The 21,611-nt window shown below is 36.5% G+C and overlaps 2 protein-coding genes across 4 annotated transcripts in view; one reads left to right on the forward strand and one right to left on the reverse strand.

The window, feature by feature from the left end:
- Positions 1–3,585, forward strand: part of TSPAN18 (tetraspanin 18) — a 183,092-nt gene extending 179,507 nt beyond the window's left edge. For both annotated transcript variants that reach the window (XM_032226439.1, XM_032226449.1), the window contains exons 10-11: positions 1,419–1,502; positions 3,186–3,585. In XM_032226439.1, the coding sequence (XP_032082330.1) occupies positions 1,419–1,502; positions 3,186–3,233 (132 nt within the window). In that variant the 3' untranslated portion in view covers positions 3,234–3,585. The remainder of the gene's footprint in view (positions 1–1,418; positions 1,503–3,185) is intronic.
- Positions 3,586–15,284: 11,699 nt separating this feature from the next.
- Positions 15,285–21,611, reverse strand: part of TP53I11 (tumor protein p53 inducible protein 11) — a 75,341-nt gene continuing 69,014 nt past the window's right edge. For both annotated transcript variants that reach the window (XM_032209111.1, XM_032209102.1), the window contains exons 6-7: positions 17,985–18,086; positions 15,285–16,902 (exon numbers count right to left, since the gene is read on the reverse strand). In XM_032209111.1, coding sequence (XP_032065002.1) covers positions 16,769–16,902; positions 17,985–18,086 — 236 coding nt within the window. In that variant the 3' untranslated portion in view covers positions 15,285–16,768. The remainder of the gene's footprint in view (positions 16,903–17,984; positions 18,087–21,611) is intronic.

A 21,611-nucleotide genomic window follows, 5' to 3' on the forward strand; every position in this document is an offset into this window, starting at 1 on the left:
TTCTGCACCAGTTGATGTTTCCAAATGCTCCGGCAAAGGCAGCCCCATGTAGAACATGTTGCAGTGGTCTAAATTTTGCAAATTGTTAATTAATATTCAAAAAGGATGAGGCATCTGTAGCATCTATAGTTATGGCAAACCTTTTTGACACCAAGTGCCCAAACTGCATGGTGCATGCCCAAACTTAAAGGTGAGTGCATGCATGAACATGCTCATGTGCAGCAGAGATCCGAAGACCATCTGGTCTGCATCCCAATGCTACGAGCATAGCAAGAAGTAAGATCTTTTTCTTTTGTGAGCTTTTGTTTTGTCATTTGCAGGGAAACAGAAGCTCAAAAAAGAAATACCACTGAGATCTGACATGTGGCAATGGCGCGCATGCTAGCCATTGTGTGCCACCTCTGGCACACGTGCCATAGGTTCACCATCATGGGCATAAGGCATGTCTGCAGAATAGTGGAAAATGAACCAAAGAATCTTGCAATAGTGCTTCTACTCACAAAGCAGACATGAACGACTTAGGCATCATAGACATTTTACAACCTGCCTTCTGATTTAAGTTTCTTTCAAAAAGCAAAACAAGTTGATTAAACTTAGAAGTCCAATCAAACATTTTCTGATCTTTTCCTTCATACCTTGTTCATTGTGGTGAACATTGCTCATCAATTTATCTGTAACTTAGTACTTGTTGGGTCATGTTTATTACCTTGGATTACTCTCTAACTGTTCCACTTTATCAATCTGGACTAGGATGAGATGACCACACTAAACAAGAACTAAATTGTCCTGTAGTTTCTGTCCATTCAATAAAAATGAGTAGAGACCACCTTTCACAGAATCAGTTGCAGGGTCAGTTTCCCACTTGCAACCCTCCCTTTTTTCTGGAATATTTCATCTCCTGAAATCAAATCAGCCTCAATCTTGTATTTTAGGAAAACTTACAAAAATGTGGCCTTTTAGGATAGCCTTGGAAAGCAGCTGGGATTTGCTGAAAGCTCCAGTCTTGGGTTGTATATGAATATTGATTGTTCTTCACTGCCCATATTTTTCTTTGTAATGTTATTAAATGTTTATAATGAATAAATTTGGACTTTACATATTTAGATTGGCTGTTTTCATTAATTGTGATACAATGCCTAGGCTTACATTTAGTAAGATGGGCAGTTGTACATGCTCGATTAATGAATGAAGAATAAATAAATCACTTGTAAGGTTACTTGTTAATACTTATTTTGTTGTTAAAATGTGTTGTTTTCTTCTAATTGCTTTTTTATTTTAATCTTTTTTTTACTGAAAGAACAGAATGGAAGTTTCTCGGTGTCCCCTTAGTCTGAAATTAATTTAGTAAATTTATTAATTAGATGCACACACTTTGCATAAACATTTATTTCAAGACAAATTTCTTTCTTTCTTCCCAGGGTTGCTACGCGGTAATCCTGAATTCCCTTGAAACCTATGTGTATCTTGCAGGAGCTCTTGCCATTGGTGTTTTAGCCATTGAGGTACAGTACAAATTGAATCCTCCTGGCCACAGTAATGTCAAAAGATGCCTCCTTTCCTTATGTTCCTACCACAGCTGAATTTTTCTTTTCTAGTCGGAAAGTTATTTGTAGGAATATTTTTTTTTAAAAAAATGATGTAGAGCAGTGTTTCCCAAATTTGGTAATTGTAAGATGTGTGGAGTTCAACTCCCAGAATTCCCCTGGCTTGGAATCATCAGGCAATTGCCAAGTTTGAGAGAAAAAACTAATTCACTGGAAGTGCCTTAGGCTTTATGTGAACATAGCATATCACTGGCATTCCTTAAAGCAGCTGGTGGTTGAGAAATCAACTGATTAATGTTAGGTATGACTCTCAAAACTGCTGCACCCCTCTTCTTATTAGTTTGGAAGCTGGTTTGAAAGTCTGAAGTTTGAATAGGCACTGAAAATCCTATATAATCCTAGTTGCTAACTTGAAGTGTTTATACATGCTGGGAAATAACTGTCCTGTACTGCCCTCTCGTGTTAATCCTAGCATACTCATTCATTTCAAATGCATATGTTTGAGATGAGTTCAATTTTACTTAATAAAAATGCATGGAAACAAAGCAGGTATTTCCTTTTATAATTTAACATTCATTGGACATTTATTCCTGCATTTACTTATGGGTCAGTTTAGTAGTTTTTTTAGGTTTTTATGCAGATTATTGAGATTTGCTAAGGTTGCTTAACTCTCCACATATTGCAGGTATGAACCATCCTGGCTTAGGAGCTCCTGAGCATCCCTCAGTGGTTGATGATTCTATAGTTAAATCTATGTCACAGCATGATCTCATCCCTGATTAGATTACCAAAGGAATCCTGTACCAAAGGAAAGGAGATGGAAGTAACTATTGGAATTAGACAACTAAAAAAAACCACTCTTAAAGAGCAGAAGCTTTAAATTGATCACTGCCTCACAGGGAGGCCATAGAAACAATTAAGGAAAGGAATGATATTACTTCAGTAGGATTAGGTTGCTATTTAGTGATTTTTCAGCAGACAAATTTTGAAGCAAAGTTGTTCAACTGGACCCAAAATTATTGGGGGCTAAGGAAGAACAGACTTCCCCACCTTTTTTAAAAAAAGCATACAAACTTGAATCAGAAGAAAAGTATTAATGATTTGTATACAAAATTGTTCTTTTGGATAAAATTGATAGGTTTTTGATTGAATCCTAGCCCTATTCTTCCAATCGTTCTCCCTTTTTTTCTTTAGTTAGGTATAGCTAAACCTTTCTGTTATAATTAGATTCAGTGGGCACCTTTTTGCCATATTAGATATAAATGTAGTCTCTGACATAGCATACATACATACATACATACATACATACATACATACATACATACATACTCCCTAATATCCTTCAAATACTTTAGATTTTCATAAAGATAGGAAGATCTGCATTCATCCACATTCATCCACATTTTATGTTCATATTTTATATGGCTCTAATACAGAACACCATTTAAATATACAATTTTATATCCTTTATGCCTTCTATTTCAATTTTATATGGCTCTTACACTCAACTTTTTACTTATTACTTCATAATGACTATTTGTATGACCTTTCCTCCCTTTGAAGAGCTATGATTGTAATAAAATGGACTTGATTTGATCTGTCATAACCAGGACCCTCTCTTTTGTTTTATGTCCTTCACAGCTGTTTGCTATGATCTTTGCTATGTGCCTCTTTCGGGGGATCCAGTAGGAAGTGTTTCATGAGACACAAGTGATTTTTCAAGGACTTGCTTTGAAGAAGGAAAAGAAAGAAGATAAACTTTATTTTTTGGTTAGCAAACTAAACAAAAGGAGGGAAAGGACTGTAATATATTAATGATCAAAAGGATTGTACTTCAGGGGCTGGAACTTTGAGGTGCTGTCTAGTTCCTTGCCATCTCCAAGAGGAGTCATTCATCTGAAGCCACTCAAATGGATTGCACTAAAAGCCTGCAAGTCAGGATGGGAAATAAACTCTAATAATATCCATGATGTTGTCTGGAACACACATCTCTCATACAATAAAGATCCATTGATTGAAGAAGATAAAGAAGACTACCTACTTTAAACAAGATCTTCATTTAAAATACTAAATCTGTCATCCTAAAGCATTGAGATATATACAGATTGCTTCAGTTTTAAGCTAAGAGGGGCAAATGCATTGGCACTTGACTTGCAAGTGTTCTACCAATATAAACAGTTTTCCATTTCATGTGTGATCCAGAAGATGCAAGCATTTAGGAATGCTTGGAATGGAGAATGCCTTCTCCAAGAATCTTGAGGATGGGGTTGTGTGTATCAGATCTAATGGTGAAAAGTAGGGTAAGCTGAAATCAGTGCATACCATTTTAGTGCATACCATTTATCACATTGAATTTTCTGATCAGTGTTATGTGAGAACAAAGACTAAAGCAGCTCAGCTGCTGGTTCCCTCACCTTAAAGAAAAAAAAAGTTCTTGTCTAGAATTGTTGGTGCTGCCTCCCCTAAGGAGATGTATCTGTTTTGGGTTTTTTAGGCTTTTGAATGTCTTGTCACCATCATGCTCTGTGAAAAATACATAGCCAAGTTTGGCCTTCATATAGCAATTGATTTAGCTTGGTGTCTTGTCCCCATGTGCCTTTCAACTGTGTTAAAAATAATCCCCCAACAAGGACAGAAAGCCGTGAGGCACTTTTGCAGTTGCCTTTTGCAAAAATTAATTTGTAAGTTTTGTGGTGTTGCTTCTGACCTAGGCATTTTCGCTTAAAAAAAACCCCAATATACTCTGATTTATTTTATTTTATTCATTTTAACTGTTGCCAAGTTCTAGCTTCAGTGGTCTATTATCCAATCAGCAAACACAGTCAATAAGCCCGAGAGGCAGAACTGAAATTCCAAGACATACAAGTAGTGAACATTTGAAGTACGAAAACTTTTGAGCTTGAAACTTTCTATTTCAAGTTTTAAATAGTCCCTTCAAGTTTGAAATGGTTTTCCCTGACCATCCCAGGAGAGTCGAACTGCCCCAAAACACTTGCTTCAAACTGGGAATATTTTGTTCAGCCTTAAATCCAAGCTGTTGTTGTTTAGGATTCTGATAAACATGTAAATTAGAATGAAATTGCATTATTTACTGAATGGTGGACAAAGATGTAAACTGGCAAAGTAATGTGATATGACACTTTTAAATGAGATGGTAACCTACTACTAAAAATACGAATACCATGTTTCCCCGAAAATACGACAAGGTCTTATTTTCTTTTTACCTACAAAATATGGGCTTGGGCTTTTTTATGGGGGGAGGGTTTATTGTTTTGGGGTTGCCAGGCGGCTGCTTTCTTGTGAGCGGGCTCCCAAAGAGCCAGGCACAGCCTCATGGGCTAATGGCTATATTTCACTGTTGTACGCTCTGCAGGCAGCTGGCCCACAACCATAGAGCGTGCGCCCAGAGCAGCCACTGCCAAAAGACTTGGGTTGGAAGCTGCGGAAAAAGCCAGGCTGGGATGGCGGCGGCAGCGGAGGTGCCCTGGCTCCGTAATGAGAGCTGGGTCATGCATCGTGAGCTGGGAGGTGGGTGAGCAAGAGTGGAACTGCTCATGCAACCCCCCTCTCCAGCCGTGCAGAGCGCCATTCACTGGCATTTGGAAGGCACTAAGCCGCAGGAGCCAGGTGGTGGCAAACAGGTGCTCACGCAGCTTGGGACCTTCGGGATTCTGCTAGGTTGGTGAGCGGCGCTCTGCCTGGCCAGAGGTAGGGGGTTGTCTAGGTGGCTTATATGCGGGGGGGAGGCTTATATTTTTGCCCACTAGTAAAATGTGGCATGGCTGTATTATGAGAACGTCGTATTTTCGGGAAAACACGGTAGGATTTGGTGACATAGGATGCCAAAGATGAGATGTTGAGAATCCCTGTTGAAAGCAACAATAACAGGGTGCTCATCTATAAGTAATAATCTCCACAAGTATAGCTTGGGGAAAATCTCAGCATTTATTATTTGATTTGAGATGAAAACATGCTAGAGCAATCATAGTTATCATGACTGTTTGGTTAATTAACATATGATAAGTTAAATTTCAATGTAGTCTTTGACAATCTCTCAAACATGCTTTCAGTGTTAGTTTGTTAAGGTCTGTGCATTTAGAATTCACTATGGCTTCCAAACATGAGAAAGCCAGTTTTGCAGGATCTGAAGAACTCTGTTAGTTGGTTCCATCTTGAGATAATGGCCTACATCTCCCACAATACATGAAAGGCATTTTTAGGGGGAGGGGGACACACAAAAGAATTATATTTTAACAAGGATGCTAGGCAGAGAGACATAACAAGGGTCTCTCTGTGTGTGTGTGTGTGTGTGTGTGTAGGTGCTAACCTGTGATTTGGTAACCTATTATTGGCTGCTCCGATGGGACAGATCCAGCCAATGAGTTGCAGGTGATTAATGGTTGTTTAATTCCAACTACACTTAGTCTAAGCCAACAGGAAGCACACTAAATGTGCTATTAATTTTTATTCAGAAATCTCTGAAGGTAAAATACCTATTTCAAGGAGTTGACCCTGAGATATGTTCTCTGTCTTCCTCCACTTCCTCCAAAAGATACTCATACCCTGAACAATAAAACTTAAGTCACAGGCAGGGCAGATAATGGCAGAACTAAGAGAAATCTAATATAGTTTCCTGATATTCTCTTTCTGTTTCAGAATGTCAGTGCCTATGTGTCTTTATTCTCACTTACCTGGTGGTTTTCCAATTTCTGACTCATTCTGCTATCTCCAGTTTGCTCTCCAATTTGAACATTTTTCTGTCCTTTCCTTTCATTGCTTCAGCAAAGGCACTCATGATAACCCCAAAGAAAATCCTGAAGAATGACACACAGCTAGCTGTATGGGTAATCAAGTCTTATCTACTGTTTAGTAATGGCTTAGTCTAGCTTCTACTTAAACAATCCCAATGAAAGGGATTGTTTCTCTTCTACTTCCTTGGCAGAGAAAAGGGAGTCAATTGTTTTACAAAATAATGGGAATTAACTTGCTGGGTTCAAAGATACCTGTGAAAGACATCTGACACTTAGCATAAAACCACACTATTGGAGAGGAAGAAATGTATTTATATAAGAGAATTATTGAAAGAAACACTATTAGGTTTGACAAAGCGTGCAGTCAGAAAAACTTAATTAGCATTTTTGTGCTGTCAGATTTGCAAAAATCATTTTAGAATAGTCAAGGGTTGCAAGACTGATTTTCTGTTCTTTGTTTAGTTGGAGTTAGGCTGCAGCCGTTAGGTCCTAAATATCATTTGTTTGGTTTAGGCTTAGCAGATCAGATTAAACTGAGCCATTTTGGTTCATAAACCTTGGTGTATTGTGGGAAGCAAGAAAAATATAGATTTGTGCTTCAACAATCCGTAACTTGGCATGATACATGAACCAACTCTTCCAGCAAATTCCAAATTGCATCATCTCTCTTTCTGATCTGGAAATAAATTAAAGGGCAATTTCTGTTCCAAATGAACTTGTGCCTGAGCCGATCATCCCCTTGTCACTAATCTTTTTAGGGAGAAGGGATGACCTATAACATGTTCTTCTACACAAGCTTAAGTGAAATTGATATATGTGGCTAAACCCCTGCATAGATTGTATGCTTCAAATGGAGTTTGTCCAGAAGAACTTGGGTCAGGGCTGTCTCTTGCTTATGTTTGTGTTTGTGACTCTAGATCCACCCAAGTATTTCTCACTCTGTGGTTGTCACTGTTGCAAGTGCCTGGGAAGCAGGTCACTTATAAAGTAAATGTTGAGATCTATTTTAAATGTTCCTTTTGTTAGAAGGCTAGAGCTAATTTAACTTGTATTCCTTATTGTAATGCTTTTTATATTGAAAGAGATTTTTTGTAACATAAAATAGGATGCTATTCTGAAGCATTTGCACAGTTTCTGTGTGCATTTCTTAAAAAATGAAAAGACAAAAATAAAGACACTGTGACAACAAAGCTTTACTTTCCACAATTCATGGCTTCTGTGTTTTTCTTTTTGAAATTGAAGTGTAATAGACTTTTTCCTGAGAAAAAAAATAGTGTCACAATCCAAACAGTAGAACTTGTTATTTTGAGTTGAAAATAGGAAATAATTAGACCGTGTCCTGTTCCAAATTATGAAATTCGATATAATCACTAAGTTTTTTTGAGTTAAGATTGGGTTGGCTCTTACTTTTCAGAGGTCACACAAAATGTTTTGACTGTTTGAAAGCATTTGCACATTCACTGTTAAAAACGCAGGAGGCCAGTATGTATAAGGTATATTGAAGACATTTTTGAATATGCAATTGTTTTTAGATTGTCAAGGTCATTTGAATAAAGTTGGCACAGGATGGAGTTTATTTTAAAGACTCAAAGAGACATGTTCTCTAACCAAAATTGACCTTTTTATATATTTATGCTTAAAGTGCATCAATAAACAAAGGTTATTTGCGCAAACCTACTTTGTAAAAAAAAAATGGCTTCAAAATACAATTAGTAATTTAATAAATTTGTATGCAATGATTTACTTAAACATAGAAACCAGTAAGGATATGAATATAGCCATTATCCAGCATAACATTCTATTTCAAGCCAACTAACAGTATGTAAAGTATAGAAAAGGGAAATAGTAAACCAAAGAAATGAAAAGACAATAGAAACAAGAAAAAGATTAGTTAGATTTATACCAACACTATTCAATATTTCTCTCTGTATGTTTTTTGCTTTGCAAACCATATTTAGCTTGCTTTGCGTTTAGTTTATGTTTGCATTGTACCAATTCATACTTTGTATTTTTTCTCCTCAAACTTACCACCTCTCTATTTTTCAGGAACTCCTCAGTTTTCTCCAAACTGGTGTCTTTCTTGGTCTCTCCTTCCTCCTCCAGCCTGTTTGGGGTCTTGGCCATTTGTGTTAAAAAATTTATGCACACTCCTAAATTGACATATAGAACTAATATTGCCATATGTATTCCTTGTATATTTATACACAATGCATTAAAGAATGCACAGACCTAGAACTTACTCTTCGATTAATGTTGAATCCTTCCCTGGTATCCCATTGAATTTTTATACTTGCTTTTCTTGCATCATAGAGTGCTCCCTTCTAGGGAGTACCTAGAGTGCTCCCAAGAGTGAAGCAACCTTCAACTCTCTATTCTTTCCATAATTAAATCTCTTCCCTGTATCAGGGAATTTGGGAATCAACAACACTGCAATAAATTCATTTTCACACATTGACACTTTTCCCAATGAATAATAAAACAAAATTGTTTATTTCCTGCATGATATGAAGCTGTATTGTGCTTCCCAAATTTTATTCAATGTCATCACTTGTTTCAGTCAGAATTCTGTCTCTTTTCTTGGCATATTTAATAAACTGATGCCCCTGGAGGGTTTTTTACATTCCCCTTTGTTATCTCTCCTTTAGTATAGGAGAAAAATAGAATTCTTGTAATTGCCAAGAATCGATGCAGACTCTGCCCAAGGCCTAGGGCACAGCCCTGCACAGCTGTGCTCCACAAGAAATGCACATCCATATTTTAGTAATTTTCTAGTTGCAGATGGAGAGGGAGGTTTTTCCCACTTTTAGAAAAGACACACCTTAGAATAGAAGATAATATTTTTGTTCAACATTCTCATGTTTAGAACTTTCTTTTAACCAATATTTTTGGACACTAATACTGTATTTATAGCTCTTCATTGTGAATGTATCTACATTGTCTGATTTAAGCTAATTTTATTTATTTTAAGCATGATACTCCATTTTGGGGTTAAGTGGCTAAAGGCACAGTAAGAAATTCATTTAACATAGCATGTTTTTCAATCCTACTCTTGAATCAGGGCAAACTCCCATACAAATCCCTGAAACTCTTTTTCAGTATTCCCTCATTCCTATTTCATTCCCAGACCCAATTCTACCACTTTTGTTTTTAATTCTATCCATGCTACTGAAGGTCCCTTGGTTAGCTTTCCTCACCCACTTCCAAAACAATGTTTTATTTCTATTCAAATGTTTCTGCAATTTCTCTGCCTTTAATCACAACTGTGATTTAACAACTGAGTTTGACACTCCTGACATAAAGCAGCTCATCAAATGGTTCTCAAAGATTTGCCATGGAAAAAATAGCTGCCGCCAAATATATGGCAAGTAATATGCACACATTTTCTCAGAAGACAAATAAATGGTACTTCAAATACTAGTAATTTGCCTATAAACCAAAGTACAAGAAAGAAATCACACTTAATTTGTAAAACACAACTCACTGTCTTAAATTGACAATTTTTCAATAATGATTTCACAAAATGAAATAATTCATAATAATTGACCAATGAGGGTCAAAAGCAAGTAATGAAGCCCTTAGATGAATAGGCAAATGTTACACAAACATGAACCTGCAATGCACAGAGAAAGACGTCTGCATTGATGCGTACTGAGAAGTCCAAATGTTACAGCCATGCTTAGGATTCTAGCACACAATAGTTTATTTGGGCTCCATGACTACATTTTGCATTTCAATGGTAGATAAAATATAACACTCTTAAAAGTGGGAATGACTGCAATATAGTGTCCTGTACAAAGACAAATGTTTAAATATAATGGTACATGTGAAATAGGTGAAATGTAATTACTCCTCTGCATAATTAGTAATTTTTCTTTTCTCTCTTAAAAATACTATAAGAGTACTAACTTTTGGAGGAGTTCTGGGGATCAATGAAGCCATGTAATGCTTGTAGGAACTGCTTAAGTACTACAGTTTAATGTCCAGCCTTTATTAAGCAGTTCCTGAAAGCATTGTGTGGCATCAGCTCAAGGAAGGACAATGGTGTCCACCATTTTTCCCCCACCATTTTTGACAGAGTTGGAAAGGATCTTGGAAGTCACCTAGTCCAACGCTCCCCTCAGGCAGGAAACCTTATACCATTTCAGATAAATGGTTGTCCAATCTCTTCTTTAAAATATCCAGTGTTGCGGGTACCCACAACACAAAGGAGGCAAGCTGTTCCACTGGTTAATTACTCTTACTGTCAGGAAATTTCTCCTAGTTCTAGGCTGGTTCTCTCCTTGATGAGTTTCCATCTATTGATTTTGTCCTGCCTTCAGATGCTTGGGAAAATAGGCTGATCCCCTTCTTCTTTGTGGCAGCCCTTTAAGTATTGTAACTCTGCTATTATGTCACCCCTAGTCCTTCTTTTTATCAAACTAAACATACATCTTCTTCATATATTTTAACCTTCAGGGTCCTAAACATCTTTGATATATTTTGTTGTTGTGTGAAGGATGCCTAATATCATCCTTCCAAATAATCCCCTCTAGTTCTTTTACAACCTTGATACATCCATGATTCCAGAAAGATGGACCTTTAATTCCTCTTCCTGATGTTCCGTAAGTCCAGAAGTGTTGGGGCATATGGCTTTGCATTGTGGATTCTCCTGTTCAAATATTTTTGAAACAGCACAAAAATTGTAACAGCAAACAGTAACGGCAAAAATATGTACAGTGAAAGTATTCAGGCTAAGGGATTTGCCATCTGTTGGGGCTTGAGGGCATAAATTGACAGAACCCAGAGTGGGATGGAGCCAAAAATGGTATTAAGCCGGTTCGGATCGGTTAAGGCTAATGGTAGCTCCGATGATCAGTTGACCCCACCCATCTGCTCCTGCCCTATCCTGTCCTTTATTCCCTACTTTCTAGCTTATCTCAATTGCAGAGTTGATAAACCCCACCCCCCCTTGCTGTTCTACTTACTGTTGCTGACTTGGAAGGTAAGCAGCTGAGCTTCTAAATGCTCCATTTTCAGCACTGCACACAAGCACTTTAGCCATGCATGCTCACCAAACTGGTTGCTAAACAGCATCCCACCACTGGATGGAGCCCATTAAATGGCTTGTGTGATGTGTTGTCACTGGGGTGGGGAGAGAGGCTATTTTATTAATTATTTGATTATTTTCTTCTGTTCATTTTATTTTTTATCTACTATGTTTTTATATTCATGTAAACCACCTAAGGTCACCATGTGTGAATAGGCAGCGATATAAATAAATAAACAATAAATAAATACATTTCTATAGCTGTGCCTATTCTTTAGAATGTTCTTCTGGTTGCCCTTCAAAGTTCTTTAGGAAACTTACAAAAAATCTTCAATTGGCACAAGAGGGGGCAGTTTTATGTTGTGCAGGTGGCACATATTTTTTAAGGGATTTTGATCTTGCTTATTCTTTTTGCATTGTTCATGTTCAGCTGCTTATAACCTCTGGGACCACCTCTGGGAATGGTTGTCCTACAAGTATAGTAAATGAACAACCAACCAAAACTGCTGAAACACATCACAAGATGAAAGGTGGGAGAAATGAATGATGGAAGGAAGCTTGGCAGCTAAACTATCCATCCTTTAGCCACAAATCCTGAGTATACATCTAATCCTATCAGTGTCTTAGTGTTGTAGCAGCAACGTCCTTTCTAGTTGCTTTGCTTCAGTTCTGCTTCTCTATATGAAAAACTGTAAGATGCATTCCTTTTGGGGACAGGGGCAAAACTTCTCCAAAATCCTGCTAGAAGGTTGCTCCTCCTTCACAACCATTTCAGGTTGTTCAGCATTATGGCTAAAAATTACTATTGTCAATTAGATATCATATTAAAGGCCAAAGGCAAATTAGTTCAGCAACAGATAAACTTATAACTGAATTCAAATAGCTTTTAACCCCAATGAACTTTTCACCACTCCTTTACAATATATGTTTTGCAAAGATCTGCCTATTACTCTTGGTGTCATGTTCCACTTTTTTTTAAAATGTCCAAGTACCCCAGACGATCTTTCTGCTTTAAAGACTGCAGATGGTGTTAGAAGGAGTGTGCTTTATGACAAGCTGCCTGTAAGAGATTTTTTGATTGTTCATAATGTATTTTACCAGTACCAGATTTTGTTGGAGTTAGCAGGCATATGGAATTTTGTAAATAAAAAATGAAGTTGCTGGTTTATTGCCTAATGATTACTTATGCAAAATAATTGAAAGGCCAATAAAGTCTGGGTGTTTGAAATCATTTATTAGCTTCCGTTTAATAAGTGTACTTGATTTTCACACACTTGGGAAGCTGATGAGTATTTTTATTCACTAATCTATGTTGAACTGCTGCTTTCCTGCAGTATGTGAAGTGCTGGTGGTCTGTGTTTTTCTAGTTCAGTGGAACAGTTTATAGCTTTTAATAACATTTTCATGGAATCTCTGAGCATATTTGATTTAGGAACAGCAGGCAAGTGTTTGATCTTTAAGAAAAAAACTCAATCTATGTTGAAGCCCGTTACTGTGACCCAGGATGAAAACCTACCATTACTGTATATCAGACCAATGGACTTTATTATCTAGGACAGAACTCCCAATCCCCAGGCCATCATCCATACCAGGCCGTGACCTATTTGGAACCGGTCATGGAGAGGAGGGCTGATGGGCACTTGTGTGCACACTGCAACTACACTCGTGTGAGCAGTGTACCAACGCACATGTATGTTCGTCCCCTGCTTGCATGGCCTGGTTCCCCTCTTGTCCCCAGCCAGGCTGCCAAGCCATAAAAGTTGGGGACCACTGATCTAGGATGGTGTGAACTTAACTATTCCAGCTCCGAGAAACTTTATGTGATGTTGTAAGCCACCCAGAATCACCTGACAGGCATATAAATTTAATAAATAATAATAATATGCATGAAAAGGATATTGTTCTATCAATATGCTACAGTTGTTCAATCACATTGTGCCCAATTTATATGCATCTCTATTGGTTTCACAAATATCAGTGAAAAACCTAGAAAAATCTACTGGTATGATGATAAAACATGGATAATTATATAACAGGGTTTTGTTTTTTTACTATGCATTACTATTTTGAAATGCCTCAAAGTAAGCCTTGGTAAAGAGACAATTATGAATTTCAATACGCTAATAAGTCATATGTAGTATAGAAATATAACAGGGCAATATCTTGATTCATAAATGCATATAATTCCTTTCTTGAATCAAAGTTCAGTTTAAAAATTTGGAGACTGGATTAAAGCATAGTTGAAAAGTGTTCTTTCCTCTAATTCAGTTTTCTACCTTGGAACAAAATGCTCAATACCAGATGGTAACTGCTTGGAATCATACTTATTTCATTAAGTGTACAAATCATCTTTTCTACAGAGCAAGAACTTAAACAACTGAAAGTAGCATTAACGAATTCATTCCTATAGAGGAATTTAATCTCTCCAGGCATTCTCTCTTAATTCTAAATTCACCAGTTGAATCACCACATTTATCATAAAGTCAAATAGTTTAAGAATTTCTATTTGATTCATGGTTTTTGTATGGTCTTCAGCTACAGCATACATGGTAGTCCAAGTTCATGCGCAGACATAGTTGATCAAGGCGGCAGTGTTGGAAATAGTTCAGCAGGGGAAAAAAGACCACAATAGGCAAAATCAGCACATATTATTGGCCATCCACAAATAAGTCTTTAGATTTTTCCAAATACCATTACTCCTTGAAAATGAAAATATGCTCGTTCAGTCTTCATTGCTATCCAGTTTTAGGGATACCACCAGGTCTTTCCACAATATAAATCATATACACTTTTTCTAGAGTCACTGTGCTCACCCGAAAAGTTTGGTCCATCTTAACAGATATATGCTAATAAAAATTTTGCAATCCATTTCAAGAAGACAGTTAGTTGATGTATATTCAATATAAGGCAAAACACAAAAACTACTATAAGGAAAATTAAGGAAAAGTGGGGAAAAGCATGATGCTCACTATTTAAGGTGTTGAAAAGTAAAAGGTAAACGGCTAGATTTTTATCCTTGAAGTGATAGATAATGTTGTGGTTTGTATAGAAATCGCAACTAATTCCTGATTTTATTTAAAATTATCTGCAGATTTTCCGAATTTTTGGATGGGAACAACAGGGCAGGAAAAAAGCAAATTTTCTTTTTTTACCCAACTGAACATAACAAATTGCAGTTTGGGTAGACCCATGGCTAAACCTGGAACAATATGTCTCTTACTTTAGTCTATGGTTGTCCTTTTTCATATCGTTAAGAACTTTGGTTTTGAGTCTAAAGAAATCAGCTTATATATATCTCTTTTTGTTAAATAACAGAATTGATAAAGGACATGCTATGATTGCCATTTGTAATTGGCAACCATTACACAGACAATATAGAGAACTTTGATTGGACTCAACCCTACCCCCCAATAAATGAATTTGTTCTAGGTTAGCAGCAGTGGTGGGTTTCAAACTTTTTTAGAACCTCTTCTGTAGGTGTGGCCTTTGTGGGAGTGGCTTGCCAGCCATGTGACTGGGTGGGCATGGCCAACTTGTAAAATGTGATGAAACTTACTTAACAACAGTCTTGCTTAGCAACCAAAATGTTGACTCAGAAACTCTGGCATTTGAAGCAGGCAAGTCTTAAAGCTGTCATGTTACAAGACCCTTGCACCCCTAACCCTTTAGAAAAAAAAAACCAGGGGCGTTCAAACTTGACAGCTTTAAGACTTGTGGACTTCAACTCCCAGAATTCCTCCTCCAGTCATGTTGGCTCAGGAACTCTGGCATTGAAGTGTGCAAGTCTTAAAGCTGTCAAATTACAAGACCCTTGCACCCCTAACCCTTTAGAAAAAAAACCCCAGGGGTGTTCAAACTTGACAGCTTTAAGACTTGTGGACTTCAACTCCCAGAATTCCTCCTCTCGCTCTTCATCTTGATGATGTGCGAACGAGTGGGTTGAGGGATCTGGAACTGGTTCTAAACAGTACTATAGATTTGTGGAACCTCTTCTACAGAAGAGGTTAAAACTGGCAGGAACCCACCCCTGGTTAGCAGCCTCTTGCAACTACAAGAGAGGACAATCCATATCTAAACTCTTTGGGGCATCTTGTTGCGTCACAGTTCACAGTATACTGATTTAATTCATGTAATAGGGTGGAATCCAGTTTTGGAGCTAACTGTAAAACATGAGAAATGACCTAATCATTTGTAATTTCCCCTTCGGTGCTTCTAGACATACACGTGCACATAAATACTAATTTGACTGATCTTTCCATTTCAAGAAGGATGAAAAGACCATCAAAATCAGACATTTCTACATTCACAAATCATTCCAGCATTTACAATACTAACTAACCTAGACATGTTCAATATTTACTATGCCATTTTAGGTACTTGCTTATAACCAAGCTCTTGTGCATTCTTCATTTGCACTAACATTTGACAATAATTTGTAAAAACTGGTAAATATTTCCTTGCGTTTTTGTTTTTGTCTTTTAAAAAAGTTTGAGAAATCATGATTTCAGTTCCACTTCCTAGAATTACTGAATCTGGGAGTATTTTAGTTAATAACTAGTACTTTAAAAACCAAACACCGCTAACTAGAACAGTACTAAGTGGCCAACAGCAGAGAAGAAAGGGAGAAATGATGATAAAAAATAAAAAGTCATATTTAGAAGCAGTAGCAGATTGAGGCGTCCTTCAAAAGAGCTTGAATCCCTTTTTTAAAATTAATATAGTTTATGTCCAGGTTTCAGATGTATGGTCATGATATCATTTCATAAGAGGCACATTAAAAGATGTCAATATTCAACTTTCTAAGAATTCTGTATAATGTGCCTTGGGGATTCCCCCATGAGGCAAGACATTGTTTCAGCCCTGGCTGTAAGATTTTAGTAGACAGACTTGACAAGAGACCCACGAGACAAATGAAAAGGAAGAATACTTAAAACATTCACTGCAATTTCAATGGACTTGCTGGGTCTATCAATGTAAAACTTGGAAAGCTGTTCCAAATTCCTTTCCAAGTCTATGATAGTTGAACTTCAACTCCTATCATCCCCTTCCTGCACTGGCTGTTGTGACAGATGTTCAGTCCAGTCAGTCTGGAGGATAGCAGAATGGGATATCCTGGGCCATCATCTAGTTTAACAGACTAAGTTGGTTAACAATTGGGAATCGCTCTCCCCTATATTCTGAGCAGGCCTCATTATCTCTATCCTTTCCAAAGAGACATTAGGCAGGAAGAAGCTCAGCTTTGATCTTTCTTTTTTCTTGTCTGCTGTGGCAGGGAGACCTGCACTGGACTGACACATTGATGCATGCTACGATGACTCCTGCTTTTAAAGACAATGCACTAACGTGAACAAAAAGGAATGTGGAAAAGAAAAAGAAAAAAAAATAGAAAAGCCCTCCAGTCCTTCCAAATCAACCAAGGTCTCCCACCCCCCCTAAAGTTCTGGCCATTAGACTTTCTTGGATCTGCGTCCAACTTGATAGTAGTAATAACCGCTGATAAGTACAAAGAGGGCTCGGCTGATGAGAAGAAATGTGGCTCCCATAGACACTTGGCCACTCTCAACCAAGGTGATTGAAGTCACTGAAAAAGAAAGGAAACAGCTGAAGGCTAAAACACCCACATTTACACCAAGCAAACTATCTACACATTAGCTATCTTCTTAAAAAAAACTAACTTGCTGCACTCTTAATTTAGCAGGATGGTCATGTTACTTTTGGTTTTGAACAAAAGTCATCCAAGGTTAGCTAGCCCTATTTGACAATGATGAAAAGAAAGTTGTAGATAAAGTATGAAGAAGGCTGGCCTACAAATGTGCTTTTGCACATATTTGATTCTTGAACGAAAGATCCCAATAACTCAGATCACTTTTAACTCTATTAGATAAACTGTGCTTCATATTAAGCTATAAGTAGGAAATGAGAACATTTTAAGGCCAAGATGAATGACACATAAACCAGGATTCATGGATACAGATTTCACTGACAGCTTAGCAATAATAACCAGAACAACAAATTAAGCTGACTTTCACTGTATAAATTTCCCCTAAAACCCAAACATTCAAACCAAAGCAGATCACATATTTTGCTTGGGATTCCAGTAGAAGCTTTTTAAATTTCACTGTTTTTAACAGCTTATTTGTCAACATGAAAGATTAGTTTTTCCCATTGACTTATGATAAGAAAACAATTTCCCAATCTCTCAGAAAGTGCAAGGTAGACAGGATTTCTGCCATTAGAAATTTTATCCTTATAAAAGGAGTTGGTGAAAGAATACAAAATGACAGGGTTGGAAGGGACCTTGGAGGTCTTCTACTGCAACTCCCTGCCTTGCCTGAAAGGGAAAAAAAAGTTTGAAAAATAGATGGAAAGCTTAGGTTTTTAAATGAAATTAATCAAGCTTGTGACTTGCTTTGTTTTCAGAGTTTAGAAACTTCGGTGACTTGGGTGAAATAATTAGGTTGTATCATTTTCTTTTTAGCACTTTGTGAGCAAATATGAGTTCTAGTATCACTGTTGGTTCAAATTCCTGGTCTCAAAATAGTTAGGAAATATCTAGATAATAAAGGGACTACTTCTTTTCACACACATAAGGAGAGAGAGGGGGGGAGAGGGAGAGGGAGAGAGATTTCCTTACTTCCTATTTCGCAAAAGACAGCTACTTACCCAGGAACTGCACTCCAAAGTAGCAAGCTTCGGTCAGTAGGGTCCAACGGATTATGACCTTCTCAGATGTGTAGAGGGCATTCCACATGATGAGTGAGATGCCTATCGCAGATTGGAAGGGAAAAAAGAAAATGATCAGATTAAACTGATTTAGGACAGGATAAGAAGAGCTTCAGGATATTCACAGATAAATGCTGCCATTCATATTGCTCATAAACCAAAAGTTTATGAAAGGACAAGTTCCAAATGGTGAACAATTGCAGATTCATGATTTAAGACCTCTGCCCTTTTATTTTGCAAATGTTGGGATTTGCCACAGCCCAAACCCAAGTGTTCAATCAGTGGTGGGTTTCTTCTAGTTCGGCTGGTTTGGCTGAATCGGTAGTTTGGCGGCCTGGGTTGCTGGAACTAGCAGCGACTCAGGCCTAGCACACCCCCAAATCATTTCTTCTGGTGGTGACATAGGAGCTGCCATCTTGTTTTTTGCTTCCATTTTCCATTTGAAAATGGACTTGCAGCATAATATTCTAAGCATTTATGATGTATCAGAATATTTTAATTATATGCTAGTTTAGAACTGTTGGTTATCTGCCCATGTTTCATTTTGCACATTTTGTTCTTGGTCTGTATTTCCTATTTGTATATTTTTTTCCATTTTTATTTGTTTTATCCATTTCCTTTCTTTATCTGTGTGCATGAATGAACCTTGCTTTAACAGTTATTTGTGCTGTGATTTTATTTTTCTAAAGTCAGCCCTGAAAATATTTTCTAAGAAGCAAGTTTCAAGATCAATAACAGTAAAAAGTTCACTGTATTTGTATCCTCTTTCACATATACACTCTTACAATATCTTTCCCCTCTCCCACATCTACCAAAATCTCAACTCCTCCCTTTCACCCTGCCCTGCATTATTGATAGATATTTATCTCCTAGAACCCCATTCCTCTTTGGACACATTATGTTGAAGATCTAGGCCTCTGGCAGGAGTGTAATCCTACCGGTTTAACAACCAGTTCGCTGAGCGCACTCTCCCCCTCCCTCCCTCATCATTTTATTAGGATATAGAAATACAAAGGTTTTCTTTATTTAGCATCTACAGAAGTCATGCAATCATTGATACATTGTCTATCCACTGCAGGATGAAGGCCTCTTCCACATGTTTTCAACAGTACAGTCCTGAACTTTCTTTTGCCAATTGGGCCTGCAATAATTGCGGATGTCATCAATCCATCTTGTTTTAAGTCTCTTTTATGGATGCTTTTTATCAAGTGGGATCTATTCCATGACTGCTTTGGTCCACCGGCCATCCGTTTTTCTTGCTATGTGACCAGCCCATTTCCATTTCAATTCTTTTACTCTCTTGATGATATTGTATACTTTTGTTTGTTCTCTAATCCATGTGCAGGTTATCTTTCTATCTAATGCCAGGCATCTTTCCATGGCTCTTTGCACCAGATAAATACACCCACAGATACAATGAAATACACTATAGGAGATTATATATTAAGATCAAATCACAATAAAATCATCATAATATGGAGCCATAGAATTGCAATGGACTAAACGTTATAATTCAATATCTCAGGAAGCTAACCGTCTAACCGCTTCTGGTGTGGCTGCAATGAGATCAGCCCAGGTGCCTTGAAATTTCCTGAGGGAACATTCTTGAACTATGTGTGTTATAGTTTGTTCCGGTGCTCCATAGTTGCATCGCAGGCTCTTAGTCATTCCACACTTAAAGAGTTTTGCCTTCTCAGGAGATCCCATCAGATGAGAGGGTGATTCATAAAATAATGCAATGTGCAGAAATGGACATATTAAAGCTTATTATCAGGGACAGAGGAGAAACTGAATACTTTTTGACATGGGATACATTTTATCAATGGCTAGAGAATATAAACAGAAGTTAGGAAGGAGGAGATACAAGAAGAGAAAACGTTACTCTGGAGAGAAGTTTATAATGATATTGTGTATTATTGTAACTATTTTGATATATAATTATATTATCAATGTTATTGTAATGAATATAACAACAAATATGTGGACTATGAAATTTCAAATAATTGTATCCAGTTCACACTCTGTTTGATGGAGATGAAAAGAATTATAAGTAAAATAAATAAAACATTAAAAAAGTTTTGCCTTAATTCTGGCATGGCCTATCCTGATTCTCTTCAGGTGGCTTCATATTTTTTCAGGGCCACTGAATTTCTAGAAGTGGTTTTGTTGGATCTATGTGATCTTTTTGGTTACGGTTATTAAAAGTTGCCCATCTTAATCATCAATTTTCATTTAGATGGTAAGATTGTAGTATGTTAAATACAAAGGTAAAAGACTAATATAAAGTAAGAAAAATATAAAAAGTAAAATAAAAAGATATATAAAAATGGACTTCCTCCCTCCAGATAAGAATAAATAATATCACAACATCTCTAATACTTCAATTAAAAAAATCTTCTTCCCATATACTATTTCTTACCAATAATTAATATATAAGAAGTCATCATTAGGTACTATTAAGTAAAAATCTATTGAGAAATATCAGAAATAGTAACATATTATATTTTAACTTTAAATAAACTAATAAATCCATACATCCAATTTTTTATTCCAACTTATTACTTTCTGTAAGAAATAAAGTAAAATATACCCTTCCTCATTTTACAAACAGATCTTTAAAGCCTTGTTGTTCAGTTCTGGACAAAATAAAATTCCATTAATAGCTATCACATATATTAATCCTGATCAAATAAATCCACTTTGAATTCCTTTTGTTTACTTTTCTTGATCTTTAATCGTAGGAAATGATGTCCCACAAGATGATTTTTTTCACCATTTTCTTTTCATTTAGTCTTAGAAAGTTTCCTTATGTCCGTATATTCCAAAGTCATGTTCTGGGTCACTCATCTGATTTATTATTCATATGTCCCCTTTAATTATGAAGACAACAACTGGTTTTATTTGTAAATCCATTGTGGCATCTTTTTCCATATGATTCATATTCTGTATTTTTAAATGCATTTTGAAATCCACAGAATCTTTGTCCGTATCACTTTTGTAGTCCAGCATTTTCGTTAAACTCCAAATCCATATTTTTAATGATTTTTTTTTATTTTATTTTAATACAATTAATCCATCTTTCATTAAATAGTATGTCATCTGGTAGAAATATAGTGTGCAATAACAATTAGAATTTACAACCATATTCATTATTTATCTACTCATGACTTATTGATACACATAACATAATACTATGTTACTATACTATAACTACACTATAACAACCCTCTTCTTAACTTATTTGATTCTATTAATATATTTTCTACATTTCACTAATCTAATTTCATTTCTAACTTTCATATTTGTTCTCTAACCATCAGTAGAATAGTTCCCATATGATATAATATTCAGTTTTCTCCTTTTCTTTAATTGCAAATTAAATCCAAATCCATATTCAAGTCAGTCACAATCTTTGTTTTCTCCAACAAAATATTAGATTCTTCTGGATCTTCTGAATAAATTGTTCCCAAATAGTTTTATTTTAATAGTTTAAAGAAGATTTTTAATATATAGAAACTCAAGAATAAAAGAGCTTGGTAAAATAGTTAAGAGAGGAGGTAGGCAAAC

Source organism: Thamnophis elegans, chromosome 1 (assembly GCF_009769535.1).
Source record: "Thamnophis elegans isolate rThaEle1 chromosome 1, rThaEle1.pri, whole genome shotgun sequence".
NCBI lineage: Eukaryota > Metazoa > Chordata > Lepidosauria > Squamata > Colubridae > Thamnophis > Thamnophis elegans.